General features: G+C 41.8%; 1 protein-coding gene across 3 annotated transcripts in view; it reads right to left on the bottom strand.

The window, feature by feature from the left end:
* LOC147035253 (serine/threonine-protein kinase N2-like) overlaps positions 1 to 15,000 on the bottom strand; it is a 241,459-nt gene that overhangs the window by 171,186 nt on the left and 55,273 nt on the right. For all 3 annotated transcript variants that reach the window (XM_085896036.1, XM_085896046.1, XM_085896028.1), the window contains exons 2-3: positions 6,642 to 6,758; positions 2,446 to 2,620 (exon numbers count right to left, since the gene is read on the bottom strand). In XM_085896036.1, coding sequence (XP_085752162.1) covers positions 2,446 to 2,620; positions 6,642 to 6,758 — 292 coding nt within the window. The remainder of the gene's footprint in view (positions 1 to 2,445; positions 2,621 to 6,641; positions 6,759 to 15,000) is intronic.

The following is a 15,000-nucleotide window of genomic DNA, read 5'->3' as shown; positions in this document are numbered from 1 at the left end:
TTGGTTGCAGCTTTACATGTGCTATGCAATATGAGATCAGAGCTTGGAAAAATAGAAACTTGAGCTTATTTTATTACATCTATTTAACAAATGCAACATGAAGTGAGAGTTAAAAAAAAAAAATCGACTTTGCAACACAAGACCAAAAAGGACTGTAGGGCTCTACAAGTACTTACACCAATAATATAGATAAATAGATACATTACCCCTTCAGAAAAAAAAAAAACATGGATGAAAAGAAAAAAAAAGAACAAGTCTGGAGACGGCGATGGTTCACGAGCAATGTACACGGTTCGCCTTTTTTTGTTTTTTGACCTTCGAGGGGACGCCACGGGCAAACTGGCGGGAATCGGGAAAAACGTAAATGATGAAAGTTGTAGTACTTGAAGAGCACTACTTGCATACCAACTTTCATTCGAAACAGTTGAAAACCCTAGGAGCTCGATGCCCAATTTGATTTTTTTGACATTTTCTAAGTTTGTGACCTTGTGACCTTGACCTTGGGACAAAAATGAAAAATCGAGCCCTGTGGGGCTATGCAGGTGCCATTGGACTAACCAAATACCGAAACCCCTGCCAGATTCGACAAACCCCCTCGGAGAAGATGTAACTTGAAATCGGCTACCCCCTAAAAACACATGTTCTTTGGGCGTGGCTCTGCCCATAATGGGTGCAGCACACCCATTCTCAGGCAAACACAACTAGATCATGATATAAACCTCCCACCCAAATTTTATCAGGATCGGATCAAAACCCACAGAGCTATGCTCGGGACAGACAGACAGACAGATAGACAGACACCCATAACGAATATAGTGGTCACTAACTGACTCGTGAACCAATATTGTATGATAACAGAATCACTCCAATGTGTTCCAAACAAACGAAACTCGTAACAGTGGAACAGCACGCTGTTGCACCAAAACGACATCAAGTTCCGCTATCAAAAGAGTATGTGAAAAGAGGTGCCCAACGGAAAGATTTGCAGCTAAACGATCATCATCAAGCGAAATGATGACCTCCAAATTGGCAATCGGTACAAATGCTTTTATTTTGTTTAATTGTTGAACATTCTGCTTAACAAACATTCACTACTACTAGATAATTGCTGTCATTATAATAATTTTCCTCTTGTGATGCAGTTTTATTGACTTAGGAATTCAGCAGATGGATGTTAATCACCCTTCCCCACAAATTAATTTGGGTTTTCAAACTATTCCTGCCATTATTAACATCATCTTTGCTCGACGCAAAACATTACAACTTTCCAAACTTCATTAGCGCCAAGTAAGTAGCACTGCAGCAGAAGGAAACTAATCTGTTGCCAAGAGTTAATGCAGACATTAGAGATGAGCTTAATTTTTTTATTTTACACCAGGGTCAAGGCTTATGCAGAAGCTAAATGTCAAAGGGAAGCAGATTTACAGACTACCAAAAGATGAGGGAGAGGTGGACATACTCATACACAAAGAAGAAATAAACAAAAAACGAGGGGGAGGTCGATAGTATGCCATCGCAAATCACGTGTCCCACCTAAAGCAAAGTCGAAAGATGACAAAAAGTTACAGAAGGAATGTCTCAACATCAGATTTTGAGTTTAAAATAATTTTTTCCCCACATTTTTACCCCTGTGACCCTAAATTCAATTGCACAAAGTTTGATCAAAATTTTTTTTTTTTTTAAATGTGCTCATACTTGCATATTTGACCTTTTGACCCTGCCCCAGGTATTTCGTCAAAAAAGAGTGGGGATTAGGAGTAACAATGGTCCGAAGAACAGCAGAATTGGAAAGAATCAGTGAGTGTAGAAGATACCATGAATGTGCGTGGGTAGTGATGGGCAGCACATTTAAAATATTGAAGCGAGGACAACGTAACGGACACAGGGAGAGGAGGAGATTGGGACCACACTCTGTGCAGAGCATTGGTGCTGCCTAAAGCAGTCTCCTTGGCTATTGGGCACAATCCTGGACGGGTCGTCACCCCGACACAGTATATCAGCTTGCTAGCACTCATTTTGCCGACTTCGGAAAGATGACACGCCAAGTTAACCCCACCTGGTATTAATCCAACAGCTAAGTGGGATTTGAACTCAGGACCCTAGGATCCAAAGCCCACCACCCGAATCATTAAGCCAACACCAGGCATACAGGGAGAGGATTACATAAATAAATCAGGAGAGTATGGGGATGCATGAATACAGGTGAGTAACCAGCCTGGACTCAAAGAGGGTGAGGGTTTCTCGAGGGTGAGCAGGCGAGGGTATCTGCTGGAATATCACTACTATCAAGGGCTATTTAAATATTACATACAAAAAATGTATATTTATTTACATCTTTCCTTCCCCTTTCACGCTCAAAAATAAATACAACAAATATTTTCTGATTAATACGCAGTGTGGGTTTTTTTGTACATAACAAAGGTAAAGCAGGCCAGTTATTACTACCTAAAAGATCATCTGCATCTTTGACAACAATGTGTGCATCTAGTTCTTGCAGCTGCTGATGAAGTTGCTCGATCTTCTTAGCAGAGCTCTTCAATAAATTCTCCACATTTGCTAGTTGCTTCTTGTCTGTAGTCACCTTGCGCAAATTCTCCGTACCTTCCTTTATCTTCAACTCCTGCAGAGGAGCAGTCTCAGGTGAGACACCAGCCATCACGCATACCATTTTCCAAAAAGACATTTATTTCTCAAGCACACCTTATTCACATTATCCATCCTTGATGAAACACACATCAAATTGTTAGTAAGGCCGAATATAAAATGTACACAAAATGTTTTTTTTTCTAATGCATGCAACAATCAACTGTTACTCGGTCCACTTCTTGATTTCAAGAACAAAGCAGAATCGCACAACGATCTACAATGAACAATTTACACATCACTGCATACATGACCTCCACCACTTCGACAGACGGGAGTGAATACACATTGCCATTAATCATTGGAAACCCTGTCCACAAAACAAAAGTTACATTGGCTTTGCAGGGAATTCTAAAAGCAATGTTTATTTCAAAATGCTTCATGTGGGAAGTTGGCTACCCAGGGATTCTTTGTTGAAGATTACATGACATCTGTTCCCCTACCGATCGAAGTGACCTCCAGCCTTCCTTAAACCTCTGTAAACTAACGACCAAGCTAAACAATTATTTAAAAATAAATAAGGGGAAAAAAATGCAAAACCCAAAAAATTTCAAAAAACAAGATTGATATGAACAGTGCAACAACTTCAAAGCAATAATAGTATTTTGTACATTTATATAAAAATCACACCAGTGTCCGAAGGAAGCGGTTCAGTTTGGCATTTTAAATATGAAATAGGCAAAACCTCAAAAACGAACAAAACCCTTTAGAATTAGCTATTCGAATTAGCCTTTAGAACCATTTAGAACTCATTCTAATTACCCTTGAGAACCACCAATTAGAACCACCCTTTAGTACCAGTAAGAATTAAAGTGTGTTAGAAAGGTTCTTCTTCCATCCCACCTCTCACCTCCAATCTCCCACCTCTCCTCTCCCCTCTCCCACCTCTCCCCTCCCTCTCCCACCTCTCACCACCCTCTCCCACCTCTCACCACCCTCTCCCACCTCTCACCACCCTCTCCCACCTCTCACCACCCTCTCCCACCTCTCACCACCCTCTCCCACCTCTCACCACCCTCTCCCACCTCTCACCACCCTCTCCCACCTCTCACCACCCTCTCCCACCTCTCACCACCCTCTCCCACCTCTCACCACCCTCTCCCACCTCTCACCACCCTCTCCCACCTCTCACCACCCTCTCCCTCTCCCCTCCCTCTCCCACCTCTCAGCTCCCTCTCCCACCTCTCAGCTCCCTCTCCCACCTCTCACCTCCCTCAACCACCTCCCTCTCCCACCTCTCACCTCCCTCTCCCAGTTCTCACCTCCCTCTCCCACTTCTCACCTCCCTCTCCCACTTCTCACCTCCCTCTCCCACTTCTCACCTCCCTCTCCCACTTCTCACCTCCCTCAACCACCTCTCACCTCTCTCACCCACCTCTCACCTCTCTCACCTCCCTCTCCCACCTCTCACCCCCCTCAACCACCTCTCACCTCCCTCAACCACCTCTCACCTCCCTCAACCACCTCTCACCTCCCTCTCCCACCTCCCTCAACCACCTCCCACCTCCCCCTCCCCCCTCTCACCTCCCTCTCCCCCCTCCCCCCTCCCCCCACCACCTCTCACCTCCCTCAACCACCTCTCACCTCCCTCAACCACCTCTCACCTCCCTCAACCACCTCTCACCCCCTCTCCCACCTCTCACCCCTCTCCCACCTCTCACCTCTCACCTCCCTCTCCCACCTCTCACCTCTCACCTCCCTCTCCCACTTCCCACCTCTCACTCTCTCCACCTCCCCCACCCCTCTCTCATACCCCTCACCTCTCTCTCCCACCTCTCACCCCCCCACCTCCTCTCCCTCCCCCCCCTTAATATTCCCATCAGCGAAGCAATGGATTGTATTTGCTAGTGGTAAATAAATAAACATGGAAGCGATTAAAGAAACAAACGGGCATCTCACGTTCAACGCGCTGTGGTGGGGTAATAAGGACTATTTATAGTCACTATGACTTTGCCCTTTCACATTTTGACACAGTTTTATTAATTTATTTTCTCCATATTCATAAATATATTTTTGAAAATCTGATGGAAAAGCTGAAAGGGTGAAAAAAAATAAAAAAAGAAGCTATTTTCCTTTGCATTTCATTCTGCTCGCTTCGCATTCTTGCACATTTTTCATTTTACACAGATAGATGGCAAAAATCACGGCCACTTACTATCCAAGTCAGCAATTTAAAATTGCAGGGATGGTTTCAAGAGGTTCACTTAGTCTTGCTTATTCATTGGTGTTCCAGACAGGAATATCACAGAAATGATTCAGCACAAACTAAAAACAATATGCTAACTTCATTGTGTGATCCCATTTAATAATGCTTGCCACTTCCACTGCATAAGCCTCAGGCCAAAACGATGCAAGCCGCGACCGGGCACGGAAGTCTTTCGTGCCTTTGGAACATTTCTAAGGTAAGTCAGCACTTTTGTTGGAGGTTAATCTTTTTAGGGGGGGGTGGGGTGGAAGGGAATCTTTGCAGTTGAACATGCCAAAAACTTCACCTCAGTTTACAGGATGGTAAATGATGCAAAGTTACATCCGTACATGCTTCATATTCTCCGCTACATTGGTGACGAAGATCAAGGTGCAAGAGAAGTGGTATCCAAGGAAATGTGACAAAATGCACAGACTTTGCACAATGCAAGAGAAGTGGTATCCAAGGAAATGCTGAACCAAAATCTTTATTCATGCCGACTTTCACTGAAATGTATTGACATTTGCATAAGCTATTTAATAAATAAAAACATAGGGGCAATACCCCTGGGCGCTCCCGCTGGTAGGCGTGGATGACCCACAAAATATGTAACGGAGAAGAAAGTAAATATGTCTGGATTTTTTTATGCCATGAACAAACCCTAGTACATCACGGGTGATAAACGTTGCTGTTAAGTTTCACCGAAATTGTGTGTGTGGTTTCAGAAAGGAAAGCAAATACATATTTTGAGGGACATTCCCCCTAGGGCCCGATTTTTTTAAATGCCACGAACAAACTTTAGCACATACACGGTGATGAATGTTGTGGTAAAGTTTCATCGAAATCGTATGTGTAGTTTGAGAGTTATTGTTGAAAGGATTTGTGGACAGACAGACAGACAAAGTGAACCAATCGCTTTACCCCGCTTTTGACTTCGCATACACGGGTCAATTATTTAGTTCAATGTCGGGCACACTGTCATGGAGTTTTCAAAGTGGACTACTGTCAAAGAGCAAGGTAATAAATACACTGTGGGTGACTGTTTGTCGGAGCAAGGTTGTATACAAGTCTGGAGGCAGTACTGGCTCCTACAGTTGGCCAGTTTGAAGCAATGAGTCTTCATCAACTCGCTTTCACTATCACTATCACAAAGCAGAGAATCTCATTTGTGTCATTTGCTATAGTAAAGCAAGCAAGGTGTTGTCTCTGGTTTACTTCTCCATTTGCAAACTTCTATGTCATTGCAAGTGCTTGTGCCAAGTAACCTGTTACAAAGAAAACTTTACCAATAAACTATAAACGCTTGAAGCTTATTAAAAAATGAAAATTCGAGTGAAGTCGATGGCGGTCGGAAACATGGGGATTCGTGTGCCATCGCAAATCCTAATGCTTCTGACCGAAAGCAAAGTCAAAAGATGGCAAAAAGTTCAACAAGGAATGGCCCAATATCAAAATTTGAGTTAAAAAAAAAAAAATCTTCTTTCGACCCCTGTCACTGGTAGCACCACCCCCCTAGGTTATGAATCAAAGGGTGGGGGGAGGGCATTCAAATCCAAACGCAGGACCCCAGGCGTCAGGGCCCAAAATGATACCGCTCTTGCATATTCTTACCATGTGGTGATCATAACTACTAAGTTTGGTGAATTTGTGCACAACCGTTTAGGAGGAGATAATGTGACAGACAGACAGACAGACAAATCTGATGACAATATGCCGCCTGTTTTTTTTTGTTTGTTTGTTTGTTTTTTAAGCGTGGGGATAAAAATGGCCAATTGAACATTTCTACAGAACGAGTATAAAAACCCAAACGCACCTTGTGTATTTCACGCCTTATCTGATCCTTCTTCTCTTCCAGCATCTGTTGAACACTCGTGTCAGAGAAATCAAGGCCCGGGCTGTGTGACTCCAACAGACTATAGAGAGAGTCGACCTGGAGGCACAAGTGCGTATGTGGGTTGGGAGAAAGAAAAAATACAAGACTTGGGACACCATATCAATGGCAACAAATAATATAACAAAACAAGTTAAAAAAAAGACATAAAATGTCAGAGTCCTTGTTGTTTTAGTAATTTTGTTGTACCGAGTTAAACGGCTATCCCTTATTAATGTACAACTAAAATAGCCGCCAATCTACCAATCGGCCATCTTTGATCACATCGCAAAATAAAGTGAGGGGCACGTGTATGTAATGCCATCATGTACTGTGTTTGTGCCAAGTTTGAACAACAACAAGAAATAAATTAGAGCATGCATGTCTGAGAAATGGTTGGGGAAACATTTAAGTAACAAAATAGCCGCCAGTTAGCCATCTTGGATCTGATCTCAAAAAGAAAAAAAAATGAGGTGCACATGTTAACGTTTATTCATTATCTGGGTGTCAAGATTGAAAAACATCGGAAAATGCATGTTCGAGAATGGGGTGGAGGAAATGTTCAGCATCAGGTTTTTTTTTTTACAACTAAAATGGCCACCAATCGGTAATCTTGGATCTGATGTTGGAAAAAAAAATGGCATGCATATGTAATCCATCATTAATTATCTGTGTGTTAAGTTTGAACACGATCAGTAAATGCATGTCCAAGAAATAGTGGACGACATGTTTGATACCGTTATTTTTTTTTTTTTACAACTTAAATGGCCACCAGTCGGCCATCTTTGATCACATCACCAAAAAAAATGACGTGCATATGTATACTGTAATGCGTCGTCTTTGTGTGAAGTATGAATAAAATAGGTCCATACATGTCCAAGATATGGTTACAGACGCACGCACGCACACAAAAATCGAGACCAAATCCATAAGCCCTGTTTCGGGCTTATGTTCAACAGGGGCTAATAAAGTAATGCTGTGAATCGACGGGTTTCTTCTTGAGATAAAGATTCTCTAAGTCAACGTGAGAACTAAACTTCAGCCATACAGCTACTGAGTACAAAATTTAAATGGGAATCTAATCTCAAAAGCCATAAATAAACCCAAATAATGCAGCCTTATTTGACAAAGATCAAGTACCAAGTCAAAAGGCCAATTAATTCAACAAATGTGACAACTGCTGATGGAAGAGCACCAGGATCACAGTCTATAGTTAGAATACGTTGGAGGTTACTGTGAGAACAGAAAAAAAAACAGTGAGTTGCTAATATGTACTACATTTTAACAGCGAGTTGCAAATATGTACTACATCGAGATCTTCAAGTCGGAGCAAGAGCTAGATGCAAAGGTTTTCAAATGAAATTTCTATATGACCTTAAAGAAAGGGGCACAGTAAGATTTATGGGGGCAGGAGGACAGGGAATTTGGAGTTAAAACGTTTTTCCTGTTTTGACCATGCATATGTAAGCCATCATTCCCCACCCCATAAGCATGAGCAGGAGGGGTGGTGGTGGGGGTCAACTCCAACAAATCATGACATAATTCATGAGTCTCACACCACCCTGCAAATTTTTTTTTTTTTTATTTCATATACAAAGTTTGATGAAAATATATTTTTTTAATGTGCCTGTAATTGCATTTTTGGGGATTTGGCATTTTGACCCCACCCCAGGGAGAGGGGCCAAAAATGAGACTGCGCTCACACCTTCGTTCCATGTCATGATCATAACTACCAAGTTTGGTGAATTTTACCCAACTGTTTCAGAGGAGACAGCGTGACGGATGGACAGACAGACAGACAGAGACAAAGCCGATTACAATATCCCATTTTTTTTTTTTTTTTAAACATGGGATAAAAATACTTTGCATAAAAAGGGGATGCATGAGTATGCTTCACCACCATTCCAAATAGAATTTCAAAAACTTCAATGATGAACTACGTTCCGTTTTGATTGTCGACTACACTGCAAGAGCCACAAAGCATCAAAATTAGCTGAGGAAGCCGACAGCAGCAAGTTGCAACTCCTCCCCAAAGCATGCCCGAATTCCCTTGGCCATTGGAGTTCTGCTGCATGGAAATCCCCAGTCAAAGAAAACGAATGTACAACGTACCAAAAAACATTTCTAAATGACATCATTTTGGTACAAGTTGCAACATTTCCGGGTCAATTATACATTTCAGCAAAAAGACAGCAAAGCTTCCCAAGATTAAACTCTTTATTTCACATAACGTTGTTATTCCACGTGTACTCCTTGCTTGTGATGATAACTGAAGTCATGCAACCTTTGGAAACAGATAATCCTTCCGAGTCGACCTTGAAATCTTTACTTTATGAGGGTTGTGTAGGAAATAAAAGCATTAATGCAGCTCATGCATGATTGAGGAGATGGGGGAAGGGAAGGTGACTTGTTAAAGGCAACAGCGCTGTCTCCAATGAAAACACACACAGCTGACCTGCTGTGACTACGAAGTAGAAATTAGAATATGACAGCAGGAGCCAATTCAAAACTGTGCAGCGAAGCAACGTGTAGAGAAACGTGGAAGCTTGGGTGAGAAAGTAGAATGTCCACAGAACAATGTTAAGGGGATGCTTGGAAACGCAGGTACGCCTGCCTATCCAAGTCATAATGCATCAAGGGTCGATCAAAATGACGTGTGAAAGCAAACAACTCCCTCTTGCACAGCTTTGGTGACTCTCTCTCTTGTAAAGTTCTGCCCTTTGAGGATGAGAGAGGCTGAGTTTTGTGGCATAGAGGACCACGCTGAATAAAACTTTGATGCGAGTGATAACCGAGCAGAGGACGGCAAGCTTTGTAGAGGTTTAGGGCCATGCAGGTGGCATCCAGAGTTGTGATGATCGACATGTATTTGGGAAGCGGCCTGACCTTGTGGCTTGTTGTGTTTTGCCGACCCCATCATGCTGAGAATGAAGGCCTGAGGTTTGGCGACACCATTTTTGCCAAGTTCCACCTCAGGCATGAGACAAAGTTCTGTGGGATCTACGACCGCACCAAATACAACAAATTTGATTGGAGCGAGAACCAAGCCGAGAACAGCAGCCTTGGTGAGGCAGATGGCCGTGCGTAATGAATCCTGCGTTGCAGTGATCGGCATGCGTTTCGGACGCGGCCTGGTGCCCTGGCCTTGTTAGGTATTGCCGACTCTATCACATCAAGGAAGGATGAAACTGAGAAAGGATGAGACCGAGACCAGGCAGACCACAGAGGTCACACGGGAGGTCACGCGGAACTACATCATTGCCACTTTGGGGACGGAAGAGGAAAAGGAGCATGAATAAGGAGAAGGCTCGACTTGGTCCACGAGTCATGGCTTCTTGCTGGGGAGAAGATGGATGCTTCAGGACCACATGTGCCCCCAAACATGATTAACAGTATATATTATTTTTAATGTTGATTTGAAACTTACCCTGTGCATTCACAAACCCCAGGTCTGATCTTTACATTGCTGTTAAGAAGTACCCAAAACAGATACGGTGTCTCCCAAGCAGGGAACCTGACTGGTACATCGGGATCTCATGTAAATAAAGCCAGCACAAGCGTTGTGCATTTCACATCGTGAAGATGTCCTTTGTCGAAGAGTTGGTAGCCTTTATGTCTTTGTTGCTATGATGCACAGAATCGTCTTTCCAATTGCAGATGTCCATAAAATCAATTAATCAAATCTACCATGTTCACACGAGGCACTCTCACAAGGTTCAAAGTCCAATCGTTGGCAGTGATGGTCGAGGGTTTGAGTAACACGTGCCCATCCACAATCCACATTGTCGGGAGTCTGCAGTATAGGCAGCTGCAAGATCTCAGCCCTGTCGGCAAGCTGAGAAAGTACTCCAACTCCTTCGTAGTGCAGAGGCACACCCTTTCTATCAGGTACTTTTCCAAGTATTTTCAATTTCTTCTCAAAGCCATTTTAGGTAATTATTCCTATCTCGCATAAACAATATAAACGGTAGCATGCCCTGATGGCCGCTGTTGCTCGGAGTTTCCGCACATGCGCACAAAACATTCTGGGGCACATCGCGTCATTTCAAAAGTCCCGTAGTAAAGATGGCCATTCATGTATGATGTGCTAATTTGTTCACAATGCAGAAGCCTGCTTCCCGCACAACAACCACATTCTATGAATGCAAGCAAGAGGAAGATCAAAGAAGACCAGCCGACTCTTGCAACTCACAATGGTAGGACCATTTAAGGAAAGTGATCTGCCAATCAACTACTAACTGGGTTCCACATTTCTGCTGAGTAAAAAGAAGGCATTATGGAACAAGGAAACTTGCCAAAGGCTTAACACTATCCGGGAATCAAAGTGAACATTGTGAGGCAAGTGTGTACTGACCGCTATGCCAGGAGACTCCTTCGGAGTCATTCCTGCAGGTACATCAATGTAACAGGAATCACCACCACTCAAAACAATCTTCAATGAGAACTAGATGTCAGCGAGCACAACGCAATCGCCAAGGGTAAGCCTCACCCGGCTGACCCTTGGTGAATGGGCGCAACTTACTCTTGGCCCATGGATCCAACGAGGGCACGTTAAATTTTGACCACTAGCTGACCATGACCTTCAACATTTAGGGAATGAGTATAAATTAAGAAAATGTGTCCCCATCTACAATATATCCATAAAACTCAACATCATTAAAATCAGAGGAAAAGTATTCAAGTTATGGTCAAAAAGGTGTTATATTTTAATGAGGTCACAATCCGAAAAAATGTATATTAAGGAGACTATAATCAAATATCAGGTGTTCAACTTCAGTGCAGGTCCACTATTATGAAGCAAGAACATCTTGGAAGGCTAAGCAGTCTTTGAGATGACACATTGGTAAAATTGAGTGATAAGAAAAACACGTTATTTTTAGACCACCGTTTAAACTTCACCTTCAACTCAGAGGGATATGATGAAACTTAAGTGGACATGTGCCTTGCTCTAGGTTATCTCGAGAGGGGGAGTTGATTCCAATCGGCCAAACATTAATCGATTTGCGGTGAAAAACATGAAAATGTCAATAATTGGGTCATGACCTAAAAATTAGGTCAAGATCAAAAAATGCTGAACCCCACCGACTTTATGTTCACATTATTAAGGCAAAATTTCATTCTCTCAAAGTCCCAGCTGGCTCATAGATACAGCTTGGATATTGGGAGAATTTATACAAAAAAAAAAAAAAAAAGTTTATTTTTTTTCTCAATGGTGTTTTAGTTCCTTGAGGAGTTTAAGAAACTCGGGTCCAATTAAAAATTGGGGGCACCAATTGTCGAAACAAATCCAACAACAGGTATAAGCCTCCTGTGTCCTCCAGAGAGAGGCTTAAATATACCTCGAGTTGGAAAGGCAGGTTTCAAATGAATTCAAGCCACAGCACAGAAATTATGAATTTAATTTCTACTCTCATTTCCAAACATCTCTTCATTCACAGGACAAATCTATCGTTTTTCCCGCTGCTGGCATTTATAAACTTTGAAAACACTTGCTTAAACCCTCACCTTCGCTCTTGCTATACTTACTATTTTTATTTTTTGAAATATATATATATATATATATATATATATATATATATATATATATATATATATATATATATATATATATATATATATATATACATGTATACATATCCACACATGTATACATATCCACACATGTATACATATCCACACATGTATACACATCCACACATGTATACACATCCACACATGTATACACATCCACACATGTATACACATCCACACATGTATACACATCCACACATGTATACACACACACACACACACACACACACACACACACACACACACACACACACACACACACACACACACACACACACACACACACACACACACACACACACACACACACACACACACACACACACACACACACACTGAGTCAAAAGTGGCGCCCGATTTCTGATTTTTCAGTTGTCAGATTCTTTCTGGGAAGTCATGTTGTTAATAATTGTCTTGCAGATTATTAATTTTCGTCATTTATTTATTTTTTATTTTGGTGGTCAGATGAGGCATGTTTTAAGCTTAATGGCAAAATTAACAGACACAATTGTGTCTACTGGACTGCGAATAACCCAAGAGTGACAGTTGAGAAGGAGGTAAATTTACCTGGAGTGATAGTTTGGGCAGCCATATAACCATTCGGGATAATTGGAACCTTTTTCTTTGAGGGATCTGTCACTGCAGAAATTTACCTGGATATGCTGAAAACCTTCTTTTGGCCCAGGGTACAAGATCAGGACTGTTATTTCCAGCATGATGGAGCTCTACCTCATTATGGACGTTATGTTTGTCAGTGGCTTGATGAAAACTTTCCCAGAAAGTGGATCGGCCGCCGCGATCCGATCGAGTGGCCGGCACACTCCCCAGATCTTACACCTCCAGATTTCTTTCTTTGGGGGCTCATGAAAGACCTTGTTTATCGTGAAAAGCCTCATACCATTCAGGAATTGAAGGTTCAAATCACTGCAAAGTTTGAGGAGATTGATATCAAACTCTGCAGACGTGTGTGCCGCTCTGTGCCTGCTCGGCTGCAATTGTGCATCGATTACGAGGGAAGGCACTTTGAAAATTGCAAGGAAAACAGCTTGGTACAGTTCCGTAAGAATTTTTTCTTGAATAAATGGTTAGATAAGCATGTCATTCATTTATTTCTACCTTCTTGTACACTGTAATACAAATGGAAAACAAACAATCAACTGACAGAAATTGGGCACTACTTCTGACTCACGATATATATATATATATATATATATATATATATATATATATATATATATATATATATATATATATATATATATATATACAGTATACAGTCATGCGCCACTTAACGACGTTCTGGGCAACGACGGATCGCATATACGACGGATCTGCCAGCTCTGAAAAAAAAAAAATGAAAAAAAAAAAGGTAGCTGAAAAATTCCTATCGCCGAGTGATGTAGCCGACGTGGCGCTGCCAGTCGTATAAAATAGCACATACAATTATGTACGCTGTACAGTAAATAATACTTCATAATGATAATAAACGACAGTGTGGCCCTGTCACAATGTGATCGTTGAGGTCCATAAAATGCCATCGCGAAAAAAGCAGGGTCGTGCTAAATCGGGATTCAAGGAAATCGGCTTTCAATCTGAACCAATGTTTGCACGTTTACCTTCCAGCAAGTAAATTACCTTTGATTTGAAGAATTCCGCGAATAAATCGTTGTTACAGTCGAAATTAAAACACAAATTTCTTCTTGGTGAAGCTTTTTATGTTGTTAAAACAATCGCACTGTTCCGAAAATATATATCACAATTGACAGGAGCTCGTTTCTTCATTTATAAATTATAAAATCGATGCAATAATTACGTATTTATAAAATCCAAATGCTATTTATTCATCTTTCTATAATCGATGCGAGAGGAAATTGTAAGCTGCTGCGAACAACACCGATGGCCGTCATGAACAGCACAAAGGTAAAACTAACGCGTCTTCAGTCTCTCTTGGATGCGTGTTACAATTGCCGATAGTATTCAGTACAGTAGCATGCTGTACAGGTTTGTATCCGAGGAGCAATAGGCTATACCATATAGCCTAGGTGTATAGTTTTGTGTAAGTACGATGTTCGAAAACGAAAAAGAAAAAAAAAAGATGTTCGCACAACGACGACGTCGCTGAACGACGCGTTTCTCAGAACGTAACCCCGTCGTTAAGTGGCGCATTACTGCATATATATTATATATATACACAGTATAAATATATATATATATATATATATATATATATATATATACATATATACACAGTAGACTAGGCGTAAGTCGGCAGCGTGTAACTCGTCACTTCGCCTAAGTCGGCAGCGTCAAAAAGTCTGGGATTTATCTCATGTTAAATCCCTTTGAATAAAGGGTCATCCTGCTGTAAGTCGTCATCTCTAAGTCGTCACTTCATCTAAGTCGTCAGATGTTGTCCGTTCCCGCGTAATGGAAACTCAAGTAAATTACCACTCCTGACTCGTCACACGGAACTGCTGCCTCGTGAGAATCCCGATTTCATGGAATCGTGATGCTCGCTCATTGGTGTACACCGCCAGTGATAGGCTATTTATAACTGCGTACACACGTTGATCGCACTGCAGGCAGGACAATGGCGACTAAGCGTAAGCTTACAACTTAAACCTACCAAGAAAAATACGACATAATCCAGTTTTGCGAGGCAAACCCACTGATGAAGAAAACAGCCATAGCTGAGAAGTTGGACATCAAACGGCAGTCATTGAACGATATC

This window comes from Eptatretus burgeri, chromosome 1 (assembly GCF_056783735.1).
Source record: "Eptatretus burgeri isolate ZD-2024b chromosome 1, Ebu_testis_v1, whole genome shotgun sequence".
Taxonomy (NCBI): domain Eukaryota; kingdom Metazoa; phylum Chordata; class Myxini; order Myxiniformes; family Myxinidae; genus Eptatretus; species Eptatretus burgeri.
This window is presented reverse-complemented; position numbering and strand designations above follow the sequence as displayed.